The 24,035-nt window shown below is 45.9% G+C and overlaps 2 protein-coding genes across 12 annotated transcripts in view; both read right to left on the reverse strand.

Annotated features, from left to right (window-relative positions):
- Positions 1–24,035, reverse strand: part of LOC106836957 (protocadherin gamma-C4) — a 172,211-nt gene that overhangs the window by 121,027 nt on the left and 27,149 nt on the right. The window contains exons 1-2 of one of the 11 annotated variants that reach the window (XM_070518084.1): positions 13,261–13,476; positions 10,885–12,761 (exon numbers count right to left, since the gene is read on the reverse strand). The exons of 5 other annotated variants lie outside the window; for them this stretch is intronic. In XM_070518084.1, the coding sequence (XP_070374185.1) occupies positions 10,885–12,570 (1,686 nt within the window). In that variant the 5' untranslated portion in view covers positions 12,571–12,761; positions 13,261–13,476. Of the gene's footprint in view, positions 1–3,419; positions 3,670–6,427; positions 9,213–10,884; positions 13,497–15,461; positions 18,067–20,622; positions 23,146–24,035 lie in introns of those variants that run through there. 5 more of the 11 variants (XM_044780651.2, XM_070518078.1, XM_070518074.1 and 2 more) reach the window with 5 other exon arrangements.
- On the reverse strand, positions 543–3,249 carry LOC106836959 (protocadherin gamma-B3-like). Its single transcript, XM_014850236.3, is given in 2 exon segments — positions 543–1,883; positions 1,886–3,249. Coding segments are annotated over 2 exon segments (2,457 nt in total). The 5' UTR covers positions 3,117–3,249; the 3' UTR covers positions 543–657.

Here is a 24,035-nt window from a genome sequence, read left to right on the forward strand (position 1 = left end):
GGGATTTACCATTCATTTTTGTGACAATATCTTTTAGGGCCTTGGATAACAGAAATAATATTACACTTTTCTGTGAATCTTGAATTATCACACTTCATCATCATTTATATTTGTCCTATTTTCAACAAGGGCACCAATCACCCATATATTTGGAACCAATCCACCTAGTGCCAGTTACAAGTGTCACCATAGTTAGATGTGATTATTTTTATTAACATATAAAGAACTGCCCTAATTTAGTAAGTATTTGTGTATACTTTTAAAAACATGCAAAAGAAGTGAAAATATATAGGCTACAATGAAAACATTTTTATATTTATATTATATGTAATAGTTTAGGATTGAATGCATTGAAAGCAAGTAAATCACTTAATTGTCTAGATTTGCGCTTAATTATATATAGATAATATGTCTCACAATGAGAGTGTGACATACTAATGTATTAAAAATGTTTCAGGGTATATTTCCTTTAGGATTAAAAAATTTCAAGACCATCACAACATGACTTTCTATAAAAGAACAACTGCAACATAGGTAAGCGATCAAAGAATTTTTAACACCCCTCCATTCTATACCCAGAAAAAGTCAATAAAAACCAATAAAATCAGGGCATTTTTGGCCTGTATACTTTTTCCCTCTAAGATAATGAATTGAAACCTATTCATACTCAAGGGAGGAAAGAGTTTTGAAGTAACTCACCTGTTGCAAATTGACTGAATTAGAAGTCATTTGGGGATTGTCATTAATGGTACTTTCAAACCAGGAGGTTTCATTACACAGAAGATCTTGTGCTGGAGCATTTTCAGGCTTTATATTGAGAAATTTAAACTCAGTCTTTGAGGAATGGGAGGCAGCACATAGATTGTAGGAATAGGGCAAAGTCCCTTGGCTAAAGTTGGGGAGAACTTCAGGTTCAGTCTTGGAGCAGACACCAGGCTGAAAGCAGCCCCAGGCGGCGGGGCTGGAGGAGCGTCGCAGGCGCAGGGCTATGGCCAGAATCACCGCGAGCAGGAAGAGCACGGAGATCAAGGCCAAGGCCACCACCAGGTAAAACTGCAGCTCAGCCTGGGGCTCAGAGGGTGCAGGATGGTCGCCGAGGTCCGGCAGCGCCTCTTGTAGGCTGTCTGCGAAGACCAGGAGCAGCGTGGCGGTGGCCGAGAGGGGCGGCTGTCCCCCGTCCCGCACGGCGACCAGCAGGCGCTGGCGGGCCGCGTCCCTGTCGCCCAAAGCACGCGCCGTGCGCACCTCGCCCGTGCGCAGCCCCAGGCTGAAGAGTCCGGGCTCGCTGGCCTGCAGCACGTGGTAGGACAGCCAGGCGTTGTGTCCCGAGTCGGCGTCCACCGCCACCACCTTGGTGACCAGGTAGCCGGGCTGCGCGGCGCGCGGCACCGTGTCGAAGAGCGCCGAGCCGTCGGGCCCCAGCGCCGGGTACAGCACCCTTGGCGCGTTGTCGTTGCGGTCGCCCACCAGCACGCGCAGGCTCGCGTTGGCGCTGAGCGCGGGCGAGCCCTGGTCGCGGGCCTGCAGCGTCAGCTCGAAGGCGCGCAGCTGCTCGTGGTCGAAGGCGCGCTGCGCCAACACCACCCCGCTCTGCGCGCTCACCGACACGTAGGACGACAGCGCCCGCGGCTCCAGGTCGCTGGCCACGACGGAGTAGGAGACGCGGCCGTTGGGTCCCAGGTCGGGATCCGAGGCCCTGACTTGGGCGATGGAGACTCCGGGAGGGTTGTTTTCAGCCACGTGGACCACGTAAGAGGCCTGTTGGAAAACTGGAGCGTTGTCGTTGACATCAGCGATGTTCAAGATGACACTTCTGTTGGAGGAGAGGGGCGGCTTGCCCCTGTCGGTGGCTGTGATGGTGACATTGTACTCTGGAGTCTGCTATCTAGGGCTCCATCTGTCACCAACTTGTATGTATTTTTTGTGTCTTGAACTATTTTAAATGGGAACTTTCCATTTAGTCGGCATTGGATTTCCCCATTAAATCCAGAATCTAGATCACGTGTTTTGATCAGAGCAACAACAGTCCCTGGCTCAGCATCTTCTTGTATATGTTTAGATTCAGAATCCAGGGTTATTTCAGGAGCATTGTCATTTTCATCCAAAATATCTATTTGTACTTTACAATGGGCAGTGTGACATCCACCGTCCTTTGCTTCCACCCCAATTGTGTAGCTCTCACTCTCCTCAAAGTCCAGTCGTTTGCCAGTGGTGAGTTCACCAGTCTTACTGTCCAGCTTGAACAGTTGTCTCACTGCCTTACCGATGTTGATGAAAGCATAGGTGATCTCAGCATTGACGCCCTCATCAGAGTCAGTGGCGATCACTCTTAGCACAGAGGAGCCCACTGGCAGGTTCTCTGGCACACTGACCCTGTACATATCCTGGGTGAACACTGGGGGGTTATCATTTGCATCTGCCACAATTACCCTGATCTGGGTAGTACAGCTTCTGGCCGGCTGGCCCCCATCCACAGCGGTGAGGACCAGGTCGTGGCAGGACTGCTCTTCCCTGTCCAGGAGAGCCTTCACTACCAGTTCTGGGTACCTACTGCCATCTGGGTTCTCCTTCTGGATCAAAGAGAAGTGTGGGTCAGGGCTGAGGTAGTACTGCTGCAGGGAATTGACACCTACATCTGAATCTTGCGTGGATTCCAGGGCAAACGTGGCTCCAGTTGGGGCCAGTTCACTGATTTCCAGCTCGGTGATATTTTGGCTAAAGGTCGGTGGGTTGTCGTTTACATCCTGAATCTCCACATTTATATGAAAAAAGTTCAAAGGCTTTTCAGAGACCATTTCCAATTCCAGAACACACGTCGACTTCTTGCCACAAATCTGTTCTCAGTCTATACGATCGCTCACAAGTAAGTCCCCATTCTCCGTGCTCATTGTAAAGAATTTCTTCTCTGCACTAACCGGCAGGTTCCAAGCAGGCAAATCTCGCACACCAAGCCCCAGATCCTTGGCGAGGTTCCCCACCAGCGAGCCCCTAGCCAGCTCCTCGGGTATAGTGTAGCGGATTTGCTCCGACAGCGCCCGGCTGAACAAAGACAGGAGAAGGAGAAATGGCATTCGCCTCCACCCAGCCGGGCCTTTCAGTCCCAAGCGGTTTCCCATCCCCCCGTCTGCGCCTTTGCCCTTATGATTCCCAAGAGCTGCGATCGCTAAATGATCCTAAGAATTCTCTGAGCAGGAGCGACTCCTTGATTTGTCTTGCAGGCAGATTCTCCGATAGATATCTCCGCGGCAGGGAGCCGGAGAGAGAGTGCACAGTTCTCCGGATTCCGTGGTCCGCTGGGAATTCCTTTGCGTCGGGAGGAGCCGATGCTTCGCTCAGTACTAGCCAACAGCGGCACCCGCGCCTCGGCTGCAGAACTGCAGTAGCCGGTACTAAATAGCTTTAAACACACAGGTGGCTAGAAGACAACTCTACTGTGTCCTGATAGACTCATTCTTCTCATTTTACAAGGATTTTAACATTTTAAATACTATATCTTCGCTCTGGCTTTCATTTCTTTGAACTTGAACTTTATTCATCCAAATAAAGTGATTTCTACTCATCTAAGAGCAGAAGTACCTCGCTGAAGATGTTTACTGACATCGTTGTCCTTTTAGTTTCCATTTTCATAAAATGGTCATAATGACATCTTTCCTGCATATCTTCGTAGAACTGAGGACCAAATAAAATAATACGTAGAAAATGATACAAATGAATGACAGTGTTCGTCGTGGCAGAAAGTGTGATATGAAAATTCTTCAAATATCAGCTTGATATATATTGTTATTCCACTCTATTTCCTTTTCTTCAAACTTATAAAAGTTATAAATCTCATAGCTTTTAGTTTTACCATCTGTTTCACTTTCTTCTCTTATTTTTATTATCTTCTCCCCAAAATAATTGATAGGTAGCAAGGAGATTGGTTGTCCTCATAAAATAAAGGTATGGTAAGAAGCAAGACACTCTTCTCCTTAGTTTCCAAGTGTCTACTTTTGATTAAATGACTATGATTAGAAAATCATTCCACTAGTTTTATTTTACACACTACATTACCATTGTCTTTAATTGTACTGTTTTTTTCTCAAGTAGCTTAACAGTGGTGAGTTATTTGGATTTGGGGGGGTGCAGTATGAGTCCTTATAATTATATATTCCAAAGAAAGCAATCTCTGTATCCACTTTTCCTTGGTCTCCAAGTTATTTTCTGATCATCTCAACTCTGTCACTGACACTCTTCCCCTGTCAATAAGCATGTCAATTTCCATGTTTCTGATAGATGTCTTACAGTTTTAATCTATTTCCAAACTAGAAATCTCCATAAAGAAATTGTTTTTTAACCTACATAATACATTGCCATGCTAAAACTTGGCAGGTGTGTAGCAATGCTGAACTCATAGTGCGATAGAATTAGAGCATCTTAAACTGCTCATTGTATCCAGATTCTAGACAGAAACTCAGTGGCATCTCTACTTTATGCAAATGTTAAAAACACTACTGACTCAAGTCTTTGCTCCAAAACAGGACTGAGCAAGTGCTTTTCCACCACTGTGTGAACAGTTCAGTCAGTACAGGAAATTTATCTTTTCAGAGCACATATGGAACAAAAGATTCAAATATTTAAAAGCATATAAAGTAGCATATAGTATATACTGTCAGAGTGTGTAGACCAAGCACTTTATCTTGTAAAGTTCAAACTTCTATAGAAGTTTATAGAAGTTTAAAAGATATTTTTCCATTGTATGAGAAACTAACTCTGGATGCATACCCAAATCTATAACCTTTTCTTTAAAAAAAAAAAAGGAAAAATGAGTTTTCATGTAGGAGTGAATGATGTCAGTATCTATATACAGATTCTCTTGTTACTCTTTGGATGCATTCACTATTCAGTGAGTTTGCACATTTTACACTGAAATCAGAATTGTCCATATGTAAATATAATTGGATCCCCTTTAAATAAATGTTTAAAAAATTAAAATCAAGGTTCTAGGTTTTCAAATGTATGAATAAGCCTTTCATGTGGTTGAACAATGTAGCCTACTATCTCATTAATAATACTTTATTGCCATTTCCCCGACTTATTCATACTTTGCAGCTGATGTGCAAGTTGTTGAAAGTACAAAATTTGAAAAATTGGAAAATCTTTTAAAAAGAAGCATCTCAAAATTATCTTCATTTAAACCAGATGCGAAAGATGAATAGGGTAGTTCTTCCATTACACAACACATACTCATGAAATTTGAGACCCATAGACCAGAACTTCATTAAGAAAAATTTAAGATGAGCACATCCCTGAGAAATGAATTTTTAAATTTCAAGTCATTTTTAAGTTGAGTTGATTTTCAAATTACAAATCTTAGACTCTTGTAATAAAGCAGAATTGTACCTACACCTGCAAAAATGCAAGCATTCAGGTAGATATTGATTCTGAAAAGTGAAGGGGCTACCTGTAACAAGAAGATGCCAGGTGTATGGCATATTTGTATTTAATGAATGTAGCAGTATTTTATTCTTTGGAGATTTTTAACTGCATCACAGAATAAACCACAATTCTAAGGCTCCTCACTGATTCTTCTCTCAACAAATACACACGTCCAATAATGACATGGTTCAATCCAAACTTTCCAGATTTCAGAATGTCACAGATATCATCACTATAAGTTTAATTGACTTTTCTGATAGTTATCATGTAGAAGTTTTTTGTATTCTTCCACTGATTTATGCAAATACAATAAATTATTTCCTTATGCAAACAGTAGGTATACTAAAATATCAATGCTGCACAATATTCTCTCCAAAACATATTCAGTATTAGTGTTTAGGCAAATATTCAAAAGAGAACATTACATCTAACAATTTGGACTAATCAAACAACTCTCCTATTAACATAGCAACATTTCGAGCATAAGAAAGTCTTTGGGTAAGGTGATTATGTTTAACCACTTTTTTTTCCCTTCTTCTTCTCCCCAAAGCCCCCCAGTACATAGTTGTATGTTCCAGTTGTAGGTCATCTGGTTGTGGCATGTGGGATGCCACCTCAGCATGGCCTGATGAGCGGTGCCATGTCAGCACCCAAGACCCAAACCGGTGAAACCCTGGGCCGCCAAAGCGGAGCACATGAACTTAACCACTCGGCCACGGGACTGGCCCCTAACCATTTTCTTTTAAAGTAGTTGTTTCACTTAAGTCTATGGATATCAGCTAGATTTTCTAAAATATCCACGTGTTAAAAAAGAAGACACTAAACCCAAAATATAATTTGAAAGCAGACGGAGAAACCATCAATTATCATATTAAAGCAAGTTAATCTCTAAATGAAGCAAACAACGATTCACTATTTATATAATTAACAGATTTTGAATGCGGCAGAAAAATGATTGAGGAAACAAAGGAAGAAAATGCTTCAAGCATCCTTATTGAAAAAGAAAACTCACCTGAACAATGCCTAGTTCTTCTTCATTTGCATTTATCTTCTCAGGTATCAGAAGAGGCTCACTTTTCTCACAACTCTCTTCGCTAATGAGCATGTCCGCGTAGTTGGGCTGGGGGAAGATCAGGTGACTCTCTCGCGAGTCCGCAGTGAGGGAGACCTCGTGGGAATAGGTCTGCAGGAAAGCGCGCACCCCGTCCACGCCCAAAAAGTGCGAGGCGGGCACGCCCACCAACCCGCCTCCTGAAGCCTGGAGCAAGCAGGACTTGTGCCAGCGCCGCAGTCTGAGCGCCAGCAGCACGATGACAAAGGCGAGGAAGACGCAGGAGACAGCAGCCACCGCCACCACCAAGTACAGGGTGAGGCTGGAGTTGTCAGGATTGGCTGAGGGCTCCAGGCTTCCCAGGTCCGCGAGGACATCTGGGATGTTGTCAGCAATGGCGACAGTAAGCGTGACGGTGGCTGAGAGAGGGGGCTGGCCATGGTCCTGGACTGCTACCACCAGGCTCTGCTTGAGTGCATCTCTGTCCAGAAGGGCCCGTGCTGTGCGTACCTCACCGGTGTGCAGCCCCACCGTGAAGAGCCCTGGCTCACTGGCCTTGAGCAGGCGGTAGGACAGCCAGGCATTCTGGCCTGAGTCTCTGTCCACTGCTACCACCTTGGTCACTAGGTAGCCAGGCTCTGCAGAGCGAGGTGCCAGCTCCACGCCTGTGGAACCATCAGTGGGGAGCGAGGGGTACAGGATCTCCGGCACGTTGTCATTCTGGTCTAGCACAAATATGCTCAGTGACACATTGCTGCTAAGTGGAGGGTCTCCGCTGTCACTGGCAATCACCCACAGCTGGAGGTCTCCAACCTGCTCATAGTCGAAAGAGCCCAGTGCATAGAGGACACCAGTGTCAGAGTTGATGGAAACATAGGAGGACAAAGGCATTTCCTGAAATGTGTCCTTGGCCAGAGAGTAGGTGACCTGGGCATTGCTGCCACTGTCGGGATCATGGGCAGTTACAGAGAAGATGGAGATGCCTCTGGGGTTGTTTTCTGGGATGTAGGTGGAGTAGCGGGTTTGAGGGAAGATAGGAGGGTTGTCATTGATGTCTGCCACTTTCAGGGAGATGTGGTTTTCTGTAGACAGTGGTGGGTTTCCACGGTCAATGACAGTTACTGTGATGTTATAATCTGAGATCCCTTCTCTGTCCAGGGCTCTCGTTGTCAATAAATGATAGTAATTACCAACTGACTTTTCCAATTTAAAGGGTAAGTTCCTGGGAATAGAACATGCAATCTCTCCATTCTCTCCGGAATCGCCATCATGTACACTAAACAGCGCAATTACGGTTCCAGGAAGACAGTCTTCAGGGACGGAACTGGTGAGAGAAGTGAGGATCACCTCCGGGACATTGTCATTCACGTCCTGTACTGTGACCAGCACCTTAGCGCTGGCAAGAAGAGCACCTCCATCCTGAGCTACCACTTCCATGACATAGAATCTGAATTCTTCATAATCCAGTGATTGCACAGTTGAGATTTCACCCAGGTTGGAATCAAGTTGGAAAGTCTCTGAAATTTTGTCTTCTTCATTGCGAAAAGAGTAGGTCAGTTTCCCGTTTATTCCCTCATCTGGATCCGTGGCGGTTAGTGTGAGCAGCCGAGTGCCCACAGGTATGTTCTCTGGAACACTCACTCTGTACTCCGATTGCGTGAACAGGGGCGCGTTATCGTTTGCGTCAAGGACCATGATGCGGATGTGTGTAGTACCAGAGAGTATGGGGTCTCCGCCGTCTAAAGCTGTGAGGAGGAGGTCGTGAACAGCAACTTTCTCGCGGTCTAAGGGCCGTTCCAGTACCAGCTCCGGGTATTTTTGTCCATCGGTTCCGTTTTTCTCATCCAGAGAGAAGTGCATATTGGAGCTGAGCTGGTAACTCTGGAGGGAATTCACACCCACATCCGCATCTCGAGCGAAGGGAAGCACTAAACGAGTTCCCCTAGCCGCATTTTCATTAACTTTTACTTTTACTTCCTCATCCCGGAAACGCGGGAAGTTATCATTAATATCGATTATTTCTACTTGCACTTCATAAATTTTCATTTTATTCTCAACCAAGATGTTAAAACTCACCAGGCACCGCGCGCTCTGAGCGCAGAGCTCCTCCCGGTCTATCCTGTCCGCGGTGACCAAGCTGCCGCTTCCGGGGTTTAGAGCGAAAAGCTTTGTCCTTCCTCTGGAGACGATGCGGACTCCGTGCTCCGCCAACTGCCGGGGCTCCAGTCCCAGATCCTTGGCGATGTTGCCCACGAAAGAGCCTTTGTCCAGCTCCTCTGGCACTGAATAGCGGATCTGCCTGGCCCCGGCTCCCCACAGTGTCCCCAGGAGCACGAAGAGCGGGAGCAGCTCTCTGCAGACCCAACCCCTCAGTGGTTCCGCCATTGCCTTCTCTCCGACCAGTATTCTCTTAGTTCTGGTTCCAGCCTGCTGTTTCCTTATTTCTTTAAAGCGAAGGGGCACACATTTCCTGGTTGAAATGGAAGAGGGGCGCGGATGGGCTAATTTTCTCAGCAGCTTGTCTGATCTGTGTGTGTTTAGCGCGGGAGGAGCAGAGTCCGGTCGCATCAGCAGCAGCTTCTTTCCCACTTTGGTGAACAGCGACGCTCAGAGTCCTAACCAGTTACTACACCAATTCTGTTTTTATTCCTAAATGTTTAATTATATTTTATTTCTAATAATTTTTCTGTATCCTTAATGTATTACCGTGCGACATTGTTTATATTTAATTAAGATTTAATTCTGAAATAGCAAAGGGCTTCCACAAACCCCTGAGATCAATATATTAGATTCCTTTTTACTTCTTTAGAAAAGTTTTATTCAGTGTGCCATTGAGCCTATGTCCTTTATTTGCCTCTTAGCTATATTGGGTCCTTTAATTTAGAACATTGGAGTTCTTACTTTTCTAGGTTTTGAGATTTCTTTTTAATAGGATATTTATGAAAACATGCTTATTTGTACATAAGAATGCCAAGGAAACAAACAGCTCTCAATACATCTTTTCAATAAGGCCTAGTGATTCATGCAAATTATATTAGCTGTCACATGCATAAAAGACAAGGGGGCCATTTTGTTACTTGTGAGGTCTTTGAGAAAGTTTCCAGATTTTCACACTAAGAATATGGCGGCTAAATTATATCAGACAGAGTTGGAGTGGGGTTAACTATGTATTATTTATATTTTCCTATTACCATATCTAAGTTGGAGTTAAACGTTTTACAGTGACAGATTCTTGGGGTAAAATAAGTATAGTGACTGTGCAGGGAAGGGCTTAGGTTCATCACTCATGCAGAAAACACATCCAGATACTTGTCAGCAAGCAGGCAGAGAGTGCTTTCGACATTGAGACAGATATTTACTGTCATCCCCTTTATATGGAAGCAGAGAAAGAAAAACCTTATGACTGAAAAAAATGGACATTTCAGAGAGTCCATTAAATGAGGGAAACAATTTTTACTTAATGACACCTTCATAGAAAAATGAAAAAAATGAAGACTTGCTAGATCAATAACTAGGAAATTCAAAAAATAAAATTTTAAGTAAACGATGTGAATATAGGTTGCAAAATTTTTCTCAATGTACAATTTCGTACAAGAGCAATTTGTTACTATGTATCATGAGAGAAAGACTTCACACACTTATTAAACGCATTCTTAAGAGCAGACACCGCAGATCTCAAACTTTGCCTATCTTTTTTTTTTTTTTTGATGAGGAAGATTTGCCCTGAGCTAACATCTGTGCCAATCTTCCTCTACTTTGTATGTGGGTCACTTCCACAACATGGCTGGCAAGTGGTGTAGGCCCAAGCCCAGGATCCGGGCTCATGAACCTCGGCCACCAAAGTGCAGCACACTGAGGCCAGCCCCTTGCCATCTTTTAAAAATAGATCTGGGATCCCAAGACACTTAACTTGTACAGACATCTAGAGTGCTGGTGTTCAAGTGAACCCTACCCATGCTCTGCTGTTGACAAGCCACGACATTGAGTAAAATTCTTCCTTTCTTTGGTTCCTCATTTCCCCAAATTGATAATAGAAGAGCTCTCTTTACTCCGAAGTACTATAATTCTAAGAGGAAGTAAACTAAAATTTGAGTAATAAAGACCCTGAAGGTGAAAGGAATAGCTTAAGGTCCCAACAGTAATAAACTTTCACAGGGAAGGAATGTAAAGATGAGGAAGGAAGAGAAGTATCTTATGTAAGAAAGGCTTGTAATTATGAAGAAATAAATCTCACACATCAGATAGGAAATCTACATAAAAAATTCAGTTAGATAAGATTAAGGTAATTACAGCAGAAAACTTCCTAGTTCAAACCACAAGACAATAAAAAAGAAACGGGGACTCCTACCCCAGTCAGATGATTTCTTAAGAAACATTAAAACCCAAAGTGAAAATAAGTGAATTAAATTAAAGCTCACCTTTAAAATAGTATCTGAAGCAAGTGGGACCGCAGCATCTCCATGATTTGTACTTGGTACCCCAAGGGCATCTTCGCAGAGGAGATCCCGAGGGGGAGCCATTTCCGGGGTCACATGGAGAAAATTAAACTCTGTCTTAGCTGACTGTGAGGCAACACACAGATTGTAGGAGTAGGGCAGTGTTCCCTCACTGTAATTGGAGAGAACCCCAGGTCCAGACTTGGAACTGAGACCAGGCTGAAAGCAGCCCCAGGTCGCTGGGATGGAGGAGCGTCGCAGGCGCAGGGCAATGGCCAGAATCACCGCGAGCAGGAAGAGCACGGAGATCAAGGCCAAGGCCACCACCAGGTAAAACTGCAGCTCAGCCTGGGGCTCAGAGGGTGCAGGATGGTCGCCGAGGTCCGGCAGCGCCTCTTGTAGGCTGTCTGAGAAAACCAGGAGCAGCGTGGCGGTGGCCGAGAGGGGCGGCTGTCCCCCGTCCCGCACGGCGACCAGCAGGCGCTGGCGGGCCGCGTCCCTGTCGCCCAAAGCACGCGCCGTGCGCACCTCGCCCGTGCGCAGCCCCAGGCTGAAGAGTCCGGGCTCGCTGGCCTGCAGCACGTGGTAGGACAGCCAGGCGTTGTGTCCCGAGTCGGCGTCCACCGCCACCACCTTGGTGACCAGGTAGCCGGGCTGCGCGGCGCGCGGCACCGTGTCGAAGAGCGCCGAGCCGTCGGGCCCCAGCGCCGGGTACAGCACCCTTGGCGCGTTGTCGTTGCGGTCGCCCACCAGCACGCGCAGGCTCGCGTTGGCGCTGAGCGCGGGCGAGCCCTGGTCGCGGGCCTGCAGCGTCAGCTCGAAGGCGCGCAGCTGCTCGTGGTCGAAGGCGCGCTGCGCCAACACCACCCCGCTCTGCGCGCTCACCGACACGTAGGACGACAGCGCCCGCGGCTCCAGGTCGCTGGCCACGATGGAGTAGGAGACGCGGCCGTTGGGTCCCAGGTCGGCATCTGAGGCGCTGACTTGGGCGATGGAGGCGCCGGGCGGGTTGTTCTCGGCCACGTGGACCACGTAGGAGGCCTGGTGGAAAACTGGAGCATTGTCGTTGACATCTGCGATGTGCAGAGTGATGCTTACACTAGAGGAGAGGGGCGGCTTACCTCTGTCAGTGGCCATTATAGTGACGTTGTATTCTGGGATCTCCTCCCGGTCCAGGGCCCCCTCTGTCACTAGCTTGTAATAGTTCTTCGAGTAAGATTTCAGTAAAAACTCAGCCTTTCCTAAGATGCGGCAGTAAACTTCTCCATTTTCTCCAGAGTCTCTGTCTCTTGTTTTTATCAAGGCGATCACTGTTCCTGGTGGTGAATCCTCTGGTAACGGAGTAAACACTGAAGTCACAATCACTTCAGGTGCACAATCATTCTCATCGAGAATTTCGACTTGGATACTGCAGTGGGCTGCTAGATCTCCAGGATCTTTTGCTTCTATACTGAGAGTGTAACTACTAACAATTTCGAAATCAAAATCATTCTTTGTCGTGATTTCGCCTGTTCTTTTATCTAAGTTAAAAAGTTGTTTCACTTGTTCGTCCACATTATGAAAGGAGTAGGTGATCTCTGCATTGATGCCCTCATCCTGGTCAGTGGCTGTCACTCGAAGCACCGAGAAGCCTGGGGGCACGCCCTCCTGCAGGCTGACCCTGTACATTTCCTGGCTGAACACCGGGGGATTATCGTTGGCATCGGTGACTTGGATTTGGATCTCGGTGCTGCCGCTTTGGGGTGGGTCCCCACCGTCCACAGCTGTTAGGACCAGTTGATGGAAATTCTGCTCTTCTCTGTCCAGAGAATGTTTCAGAATCAACTCAGGATATTTATATCCATCTGGAGTCTGTTTCTCTGTGAGATCAAAGTGCTCATTGTCATTAAGGTAGTAACTTTGTAGTGAATTAGGACCAGCATCCGAATCCAGGGCTGGGTCTAATGGAAATGTTTTACCTGGCTTAGTGGATTCTCCAATTTTTAAATCAATCTTACTCTGTTTGAATATCGGGGTGTTGTCATTTATATCCTGCACTATTACTGCTATATGGAAAATATTTAGTGGGTTTTCAGCGACAGTATCGAAATCCAGAATACACAGAGGCTTCTTCCCGCAAATCTGCTCTCGGTCTATTCTGTCACTCACAAGTAAGTCCCCGCTCTCAGGGTTTACAGTGAAATATTCCTTCTCCGCGCTAACCCGCAGCTTCCGGGCTGGCAAGTCCCGGACATTGAGCCCCAGATCCTTAGCGAGGTTTCCTACCACCGAGTTCTTGGCCAGTTCCTCAGGAATTGAATAGCGAATTTGGTCTGGGAGAGCCCCGCGGAACAAAGACAGTAGGAAGGGCAACAATACCTGCCGCCACCGCGCCGGGCCGCTCCTCTCTGCGCTCGGCCTCATCCTCTGCCTCCCTCCACTGATGCTCTGTTCCTGGGCCGGGAGGAGGAATAAGTCCTCCGTGTATGGCTAAGTCCGGGGTAGGGTCCCTTTTCTTGCTTTTGTTTTCTGTATCCGAATCTGTACTGGCCTCCTCTGTGTGGTCGGTTTGAGCAGGAAGTTACTCCAAGAGGCTCCCAAATGCGTCGCTGATCTCTTTCTTCTTTTGACCTACAGCGACGCCCAGAGGTTTTCCCGTGAAACTGCACCAACGGCTTGTAAATGTTTTGTAAAGAACTATTTTTTATCTTTTCTTTTTTGCGTTTATAAAGGGTATTTATTTGTTTTTAAACAGGTATACATTCATTCAGTTCCAAATTCAAAAGGTAGATACGGCATATTCTATAGAGTCTTCCTCTCTGCTTTCAACAACATATTTCTCCCAGGAGAAGTGAGTGTTACATTTTTTGTGTATCATTCTGGAGATATGTTTTGTATGGTGCAACAGGTTTTTATAAATGTTCTCCCCCTTTTTAGACACAGATGGAAGTATACAATATGCCATGTTCTGCATCTTGCTTGTTTTACTTATTATATCTAGAAAATCATTTCATATCAGTACATAAAGAGGTTTCCCATTTATTTCTCATAGCCATGTAGTAGTCCATCATATGGTTATATAATAACTTATTTAACCAGAAATAATACTTTCTAAAAGAAACCCAGTGCTCAAACAAAAATATATTTTCCATGTAATATTAGCTTATAAATTATCTACTGCTCTCCTACGCATTTAAAATATGTATCACTCTGATCCTGGAATGTATTCCAAATGCCAGCATCCAAATATATTTGACAGTTTCAGGCCAACTGATATTTTCAAATTATATTTTAATGCTTCAGTATTTTAAATAATCTCTCTTCAGATATGATTTTTCTCTCAGTATTCATTTGTTATTTCCTCTTTCCTCTCTCCGTGCCCACTAAGTGTGTCAGATCACATTCTTGTTTACTCTGTGTATTGCACCACAGTTTCCCACAATGACAAAAACATTTAAAAACGAAAACTCTCCTTCTTAAGTTGAATTGAGGCATAGTCCACAATCTCTTGCTACAATTTTCAGGTATCTAAAGGTCACTAATTTGTATAGCCCTAGACATTCATGAATTCTGAATTAACTCACAGACCAGAATGAAAGCACAAGGAACAAAAGTGTTGCATATCCCTGGCACACAGAATATTTCCCCCTTATCAGATCACCTCAGAGCCACATCGTGACAGAGCAACCTGAGAGTAATTTGCAGGAACAAGGATGAGGCCTGCTTACTAAGCAGCATAAATCCTATCAGTTCAGAATCCAAGTTACCCAACCTTTATAAGTGGCTCCCATGATGAAAAAAGAAAGACTTTAAGTTTATTTTCCTGAGAAGTTGAGAAGGTTCTCATAACAAGGCTACAGTAGGTTATTTTAAAAATTATTAAAATTACTAATCCAACTACTTAAATATGAGTGAAATAAAATGGGAAATATTTTTGGCAATCACAGAAGTGCACCAAAGAAATCACACAAAGTCACCACTGGTACATCTCACAAACTGTGACAACAAAATATTTGAAACATACCAGTCCAGTTGAGAAGTTATCCCTGTTAAAGTTATATCTAACAGAAGATTTTCCCCAGTATTTATAAATTGCTATTGTTTAATTATAATGGAAAATACGCTTTCGATGAAAGAAAAGTAAACTTCAAGCAAAGTATGTTATGGTGTAAAAAGAAGAAATTGAAAAACACTCAGTCTAGATTCAAGAATAGCTTCATAAGACAGAATGCTTTAAGACGAATTTATACAATTCCCTTCTATTTCACAGTTTTAACCTATCTTTTCAGTAATACCTGAAAGAAAATTGCATTTAAAGAAGAAAGGTGATTAGAGGTATAAAAATTAAGAAATTGCTGCTGAAACTAAAACCAAATAAAGAGTACAAAGGATAAATAATAAATAACTTTCAGGTGCAGTAACTGTTATTGATCATTATTAAAGAATCATCAGCCCCTCCCCTTTAAAACAATAAGAACACTAAAAACGAAGTGCGTTTATTTGATATATTACTATCTTATACAATTAAAGACATTTATACAGCTTTCTCCCTACGTTTCAGTGTGGCAAGGTTGACTCACCTGATGAAGATTGGGGTCTCCTTTTGTTTCAAGTAAATCCTGAGCTATCAGAAGAGGCTCGCTTTTCTCGCAGCTCTCTTGGCTGATGAGCGTGTCCGCGTAGTTGGGCTGGGGGAAGATCAGGTGACTCTTCCGCGAGTCCGCGGTGTAGGAGACCTCATGGGAATAGGTCTGCAGGAAAGCGCGCACCCCGTCCACACCCACGAAGTGCGAGGCTGGCACGCCAGCGAACTCGCCTCCAGTAGCCTGCAACTGGCGCGACATGTGCCAGCGCCGCAGTCTGAGCGCCATCAGCACGATGACAAAGGCGAGGAAGACGCAGGAGACTGCAGCCACTGCCACCACCAGGTACAGGGTGAGGCCCGAGTCGTCAGGATCAGCTGAGGGCTTGAGGCTGCCCAGATCGGTCAGGATGTCTGGGATGCTGTCAGCCACGGCCACGGTGAGCGTGACGGTGGCCGAGAGAGGGGGCTGGCCGTGGTCCTGGACTGAGACAACCAGGCTCTGCTTGAGTGCATCTCTGTCCAGAAGGGCCCGCGCCGTGCGCACCTCGCCCGTGTGCAGCCCCACCGTGAAGAGCCCTGGCTCACTGGCCTTGAGCAGGCGGTAGGACAGCCAGGCATTCTGGCCTGAGTCTCTGTCCACTGCCACCACCTTGGTCACCAGGTAGCCAGGCTCTGCAGAGCGTGGTGCCAACTCGACGCCAGTGGAACCGTCGTTGGGGAGGCCAGGGTACAGGATTTCGGGTGTGTTGTCGTTCTGGTCCAAAATGAACAAACTCAGAGACACGTTGCTGCTGAGTGGAGGGTCTCCACTGTCACTGGCTGTCACCAGTAGCTGCAGGTCTCTAATTTGCTCATAGTCGAAGGAGCGCAGGGCATACAGGACCCCGGTATCAGAGTTGATGGAGACGAAGGTGGACAGCGGCGCCCCCTGGAGTGTGTCCTCAGCCAGGGAATAAGTGACTCTGGAATTCTCAATGCTGTCAGGGTCCTGAGCAGTCATGGATAAAATGGAGGCACCTCTGGGGTTGTTTTCAGGAATGTAAGCAGAGTAGGAGTCATGAGGGAAGGCAGGTGGGTTGTCATTGATGTCTGCCACCTGCAGTGAGATGTGAGTTTCTGTAGACAGTGGTGGAGTTCCGTGGTCAGTGGCAGTTACCGTGATGTTATACTCTGAGACTTCTTCCCTATCTAGAGTTCTGTGTGTTAACAACTGATGATAATTTCCGTAGGTCTTTTCAAGTGTGAATGGCAGATTACCCGGAATAGAGCATGTGACAAGGCCATTCTCTCCTGAATCACTGTCATGCACATTGAAAAGTGCAATTACTACGCCTGGGGAAGAAGTTTCTTGAATAGAGCTGGTGAGAGATGTAACTGTGACTTCTGGAGCATTGTCATTTACATCCAGAACTGTCACCAGTACCTTACTTCTGGCTCGGAGACCAGGTCCGTCATGGGCTTCTACGTCTATATCATAGAATCCAGAGTCCTCATAATCTAGTTCTCCCAGTATTGTTATGTCTCCAGTCAGAGAATTCAACTGGAATAGCTGGGATATCTTATCTCTTACTTTCCGGAAAGAATATGTCACTTCTCCATTGGCTCCTTCATCTGGATCAGTGGCTTTTATGGTGAGTACCCGGGAACCGACTGGCACGTTCTCCCGAACACTCACGTGGTACTCGGGCTGAGTGAATACAGGGGCATTGTCATTGGTATCCACAAGTGTTATGTGAATTCTAGCAGTGCCAGAGTGAACTCGGTCGCCTCCGTCGAAGGCGGTGAGAACGAGGTGGTGAACCGCCTCTTCCTCGCGGTCCAAGGCGCGCTCCAGCACCAGCTCAGGGGACTTAATTCCATCGGCTCCGCTTTGCACGTCTAGGGAGAAGTGAACATTCGAGCTGAGCTGGTAACCCTGCAGGGAGTTTACCCCTACATCCGGATCAAAAGCTTCCGGAAGAGGAAATCTGGTCCCAGGATTTTCATTTTCAGCGACTTTTATTTCCCTTTGCTCTATCCCAAAGTTGGGCGCATTATCATTAACATCGATTATTTCCACTTCTACTCCAAAAATCTTCACTTTGTCCTTTAGGAGAATCTCCAGGCTTACTACACATTTTGGAGATCTGTCACAGAGCTCTTCCCGGTCTATCCTGCCCGCGGTGACCAAGCTGCCGCTTCGCGAGTTCAGAGCGAATAGCTGCGTCCTACCTCTGGAGACGATGCGGACTCCGCGCTCCGCCAGCTCCCGGGGCTCCAGCCCCAGGTCCTTGGCGATGTTGCCCACGAAAGAGCCTTTCTCCAGCTCCTCAGGCACCGAGTAGCGGATCTGTTCGGCCCCCATTTCCCACAGAGCCCCCAGGAGAAAGCAGATCCGGACCAGCCAGCTGCAGTCGGGGCGGTAAGGAGGAGCCGCCATTACAGCCCCGCTGCGGAATAGCTTGCGCCGGGGGTGTTCCCTGGGTGGGGGCTTGAGGAGCCCCAGGATCTTCCAGGTCCAAGATAATAGGCTTTCACCGTTGGATGTTGAAGCTCTCGCGGGTCCAGTTTGAAGCTTTGGTAAAGCACCAGGGCCAGTGCTTTATGATGCAGAAATCTTGTGGTTCGGATTGAATTCCTGGTTGTCTTTTTTTTCCCCCCGATTGGTGAACAGCGACACTCAGAGTCCTAACCTGTTACTGCAATCTAGTCTTGGTAAATAAAGTATCTCTTGTGTGCACCATTTCTTTTCCGCGTCCTATTTCTCCCAAAAGAATGCAAGTCAAACTCCTGTTGTTTGACTTGCAATGAAAATCTAGGAGCGACCCAAAGCTTTCTGTACAATAAGGCTTATAAAGTAATATATTTTTTTCAGAGAAAATCTGATTTTTTCTAAGAATTTTTTCTCTTTTAACTTTTTGCATATTTATTCTCAAAGCCCATTTCCAGTAGTGTATTGTGTGAGGGACACATTTATCCCTTCCAGGAACAAGGATGGACTTGAAGAATGGAAGAATAGGTAGGTGAGAAGACAGTGTCCCGGGAGTTGGAGGTCTGGGCTCCAGTCCCAACCTGTGCAGAAACAAGCTTCCTTACATGAGCTGACCCTTGAGAATCTGGGACAACTTTTCAATTCCCTTGTAAGACAATATCTACTGTTCAAGAGCTAGTTTTAACCTCCCATCCTGTGCAAATGGGCTTGGCGAAATGTTAATAGGTTTGGGAAGAGAATTTGTTCATTATTTTTGCATATAGAAGATTCTAGGCCACAAGCTATGTCTGTGACTGTCATGTTCACAGCGAGTCCTCCAACTTTAGAACAGCATCTTTCATAGAGTATACAGTCTAATCGTTTTGCAATGTTTAATGAATGAGTCACTAATGCAACTGCAAAGCCTAAAACAATGGGTAACTCACTCTAATCTTAAAATAAGTAATAAAAATAAGAAGACAGAAAAGTTAAACTGAGGCACTCTAAAGAGATGGCAATATTTCAGTGATCTTTTTTCACATAAGGACACATATAGAAGGCATTATTTTACTATTATTTATAAGTTTACTTTAGCTTTGATTTTAGAAATGATCAGTAAGAGGGAATATTTTAGTAGTTGGGTGTGTATTAGCATTACATGTTTCTTAGTTTTCTTATTCACCAATAGAGTAATTTACTAATCTGAGAAAACTTAAGATAAAGCAGGACATAGCCAATTCTTTATATTATTCCTCACATAATAATTAGCTTCTAGAAATTACTCATAAATTTTAACTAGACACAAAAGTCCATTAACTATTTAGAGTTCTTAAATCTTCAGACTTTGGAGAGTAGATTAGTGCTTTTTTTTTTTTTAAAGATTGGCACCTGAGTGAACAACTGCTGCCAATCTTCTTTTTTTTTCTCTGCTTTTTCTTCCCAAATCCCCCCAGTACATAGTTGCGGGTCCTTCTAGTTGTGGCATGTGGGACGCCACCTCAGCGTGGGCTGATGAGCGGTGCCATGTCTGCACCCAGGATCTGAACTGGTGAAAACCTGGGCCACAGAAGGGGAGTGCTCCAACTTAACCACTCAGCCATGGGTCCAGCCCTAAAGGTGTTTTTCACAATCCTCAAAGGACTCACAAATTTCTGGGGATTGGGAAGTAAAATGAAATGTTTTCAGAAAATTTAACTCATTTCTCAGAAACCTTAAGAAAAAGAAATATGGAAAAGGCTTTATATACAAAAATGTTCATTACATTCCTTATTATAATAGTAAAAAGGTATAAATGGCATAAAAATAAATTATTAAAAAACAGTTAAGAAAATTTTTTTAAAAGATTGGCCCTGAGCTAACATCTATTGTCAATCTTTCTTCTTCTTCTTCTTCTCCTCCTTCTCTCCCTCCTCCTCCTCCTCCCGAAAGGCCCCCCCAGTACATAGTTGTATATTCTAGCTGTAGGTCCTTCTAGTACTACTGCATGGGACACTGCTCAGCACGGTTTGATAAGCCATGCTAGGTCCGTGCCCAGGATCCCAATTGGTGAAACCCTGGGCTGGCGAAGTCGAGCATGCAAACTTCATCACTTGGCCACTGGGCCAGCCCCAAGAAAACTATTCTTGAATGAGATTATGAAGTGGGAATAAAACTGACCCCAAACTAACTAGTGATTCAAATGTAAAATCTGACAGTCTGCTACATGTGATAAGGCAAAGAAGTACTGAGACCTAATTATCGGAAGGCTATATTAAAAATACATGTTGCAGCAATAAGATAAACAGATAAGATAAACAGAAAGATACATAAGATAACTAGAATGCATTTGATGAAGAGGAACATAAACTTTGACTTAGGCAGAAAGAACAGTCAATATATTTATAAAGAGTAAAGCTGGAAAAAAATAGTATCACACATCAGCTGAGAAAAGGCAGTCCTATTACTAAAGGTGATGACGTTCAAGAAAAAGCTCTCTTTAGCAAGATTTGTTGACTATACAGAAATGCCAACAGTACAGATTTAGAAGTGGTAATTAGGTAACTGCCAAGACTACCGAGCAATCACGCAACCAATCTCCACCCTTCCAATAGACCTCCTCTCCCACTACCATCATTAGAACTATAAACAACGAACAACGACCAAAAATAAAGCACAACTGAGAATAAAATACAATATATAAAATTTAAGGAGCTTTCCAGAAACTCACGTGAGAGGAAAAGGAGAAGTCATTAGCGATTTGGGGATCTTCACCGCTGGCACATACATCCATAGAAGGATCTTCACACAGGAGATCCCGAGGGGGAGCCATTTCCGGGGTCAGGTTAGGAAAATTAAATTTAGTCTTTGCTGAATGCGAGGCAACACAGAGACTGTAGGAATACGGCAGTGTTCCCTCATTGTAGTTTGTGGGAACCATTGGTCCAGACTTAGAACAGAGACCAGGCTGAAAGCAGCCCCAGGAGGCGGGGCTGGAGGAGCGTCGCAGGCGCAGGGCAATGGCCAGAATCACCGCGAGCAGGAAGAGCACGGAGATCAAGGCCAAGGCCACCACCAGGTAAAACTGCAGCTCAGCCTGGGGGTCAGAGGGTGCAGGATGGTCGCCGAGGTCCGGCAGCGCCTCTTGTAGGCTGTCTGCGAAGACCAGGAGCAGCGTGGCGGTGGCCGAGAGGGGCGGCTGTCCCCCGTCCCGCACGGCGACCAGCAGGCGCTGGCGGGCCGCGTCCCTGTCGCCCAAAGCACGCGCCGTGCGCACCTCGCCCGTGCGCAGCCCCAGGCTGAAGAGTCCGGGCTCGCTGGCCTGCAGCACGTGGTAGGACAGCCAGGCGTTGTGTCCCGAGTCGGCGTCCACCGCCACCACCTTGGTGACCAGGTAGCCGGGCTGCGCGGCGCGCGGCACCGTGTCGAAGAGCGCCGAGCCGTCGGGCCCCAGCGCCGGGTACAGCACCCTTGGCGCGTTGTCGTTGCGGTCGCCCACCAGCACGCGCAGGCTCGCGTTGGCGCTGAGCGCGGGCGAGCCCTGGTCGCGGGCCTGCAGCGTCAGCTCGAAGGCGCGCAGCTGCTCGTGGTCGAAGGCGCGCTGCGCCAACACCACCCCGCTCTGCGCGCTCACCGACACGTAGGACGACAGCGCCCGCGGCTCCAGGTCGCTGGCCACGATGGAGTAGGAGACGCGGCCGTTGGGTCCCAGGTCGGCATCTGAGGCGCTGACTTGGGCGATGGAGGCGCTGGGCGGGTTGTTCTCGGCCACGTAGACCACGTAGGAGGCCTGGTGGAAAACCGGAGCATTGTCGTTGACGTCGCCGATGTGTAGGGTGACGCTTGTACTGGAGGAGAGGGGCGGCTTACCTTTGTCTGTGGCTGTGATGGTGACATTGTACTCTGCCATCTGCTCCCGGTCTAGGGCACTGTCAATCACCAGTTTGTAATAATTCTTGGAGGTGGATTCTAATTTGAAGGGAACTTCTTCCTGAATATAGCACATCACCAGACCATTTTGCCCAGAATCCTGGTCTTGCACTTTAATGAGGGCTATTACACTTCCAAGGTCTGAGTCCTCGGGAATATGGTTAGAATAGGACATGAACGTCACCTCTGGGGCATTGTCATTCTGATCAACAATATCAATCTGAACATTACAGTGCGCCGTGTGCACTCCTCCATCCTTGGCTTCTACACCCAATATATATCTGCTTGTCTCTTCAAAGTCCAATGTACCATTGGTTGTGATGTCGCCAGTATTTGGATTGAGATTGAACAGGAGGCTGGTACTTGTTGGGGCATTGAGGAAGGCATAGGTGACCTCTGCATTAACGCCCTCGTCCTGGTCAGTAGCCATCACCCGCAGCACGGAGGTTCCCGGAGGCACGTTTTCTTGGAGGCTAACTCTGTAAGACTCCTGGCTGAACAACGGAGCATTATCATTGGCATCAGTGACCTGGATCCGGATCTGCGTGGTGCCGCTTAGAGGAGGATCCCCGCCGTCTGTGGCAGTCAGGATTAAGCGGTGGGAGCTCTGCTGTTCTCTGTCCAGAGGTTTTTCCAGCAGTAATTCGGGGTATTTAGTTCCATCAGGACTTTCCTTCGTTGACAGAGAGAAGTGTTCATTGGGGTTGATAGTGTATATCTTCAGTGAGTTACTTTCTACGTCTGCATCTTGCGCAGAATCCAGGGGGAATTTTACCCCTGGTAAGGCTGACTCACAGATTTCCAAGTCAATGGCTTTTGCAATGAAACGTGGTGCATTGTCGTTAATATCTTGGATTGCAACAATCAGGTGGAAAACATTCATTGGGTTTTCAGCGACCATTTCAAATTCAAGCGCACACTCAGATTTCCTCCCGCAAATCTTCTCTCGATCTATTCTACCGCTCACTAACAAATCCCCACTCTCCGCACTCACGCTGAAAAAATCCTCTGCACTAATCCGCAATTTTCGAGCTGGCAATTCCTGAACACTGAGCCTCAGATCCTTGGCGAGGTTCCCCACCCGCGAGCCCTTGGCCAGCTCCTCGGGAATCACGTACTGGATCTGCTGGGAGATGGCTCTGCCCAACAAAGACAACAGGAAGAGAAACAGTACCTGATTTTTCATCGTTTCAGCTTTTCTGGAGCTCCTTTGCATTTCTTGAGCCCTCTGAGAAATTTCTTTTCAAGATGTCTCTGGGATATTTAAAAAATCCAGGGTGACAGCACCCTGGACTTTTGTGATTTGGAGGTAAGACTTGTTTGTTCAGCACTTGAGGGTGCACAGGAGCGGTGCTGGCGTTCGGAGGTGCGCAGGACAAAGCAGGCGAGCACCCTGCTCCAGGCTCCTGCAGAACCGAGAGTGCTTTTCTTCCCTTTGGTCAACAGCGGCGCCCGGAGGTTGTCTGGGAAAACTGCATATTGCCCAGCTGTTTATCTTCAAAATGTAAGCTCTTGAGTCTATGTACCTTGTCTTTTTATTGGTTGAAAAGAACCAAGTATTCAAATTTTCCCTTTAAATTTGATATTTTCTAGTCTTTCATCATCTCATCAGCGTTATCCTAATTTTACATTCTTCTTGTTTCATTAAAATTTTTTCACAAGGCATACAGCCATTTTTTCCATTTTGGGGTCAAAAATATCTTCAACGATATCTCTGTATTTATAAACACTGGCATGACTAGTATGGTTGTAACCAAATAGGTTACTGGCTTTTTATCCACATTTTAGTGGACTATGATCCTTACATTTCTGTAAATCCATAACTTCCCTTATTTAGTATTTCAACTCTCTCCATTTTATCAATTCAGTAATACTTTTCAAAGATATAGTCTCTGCAAAAAAGAGTCAAGGTCCTAGACTTATTTTAATGTATTGCTCATCTTATTAAAACATAGATAACCCCATTAAGTACAGCAGACCCTGATATTTTGTTAAAGGGATCAGTTTAGTATCTGAGCACACTATATGCCTTTATAAAGCTGAAGCAAGTCTACACCATATTTATTTTGTGAAATGAGCACTTCTTTACTATATGAATATATATTCACTACTCCATAATGCCAGTTCTCAGCTCCAGTCAATTTATACCACTAATAAGTAAAATGAATTTGACTTGATCACTGGTAAATCTTGGAGAGGCACTGAGAGTTCTTA

Source organism: Equus asinus, chromosome 9 (assembly GCF_041296235.1).
Source record: "Equus asinus isolate D_3611 breed Donkey chromosome 9, EquAss-T2T_v2, whole genome shotgun sequence".
NCBI classification, from domain to species: Eukaryota; Metazoa; Chordata; class Mammalia; order Perissodactyla; family Equidae; genus Equus; species Equus asinus.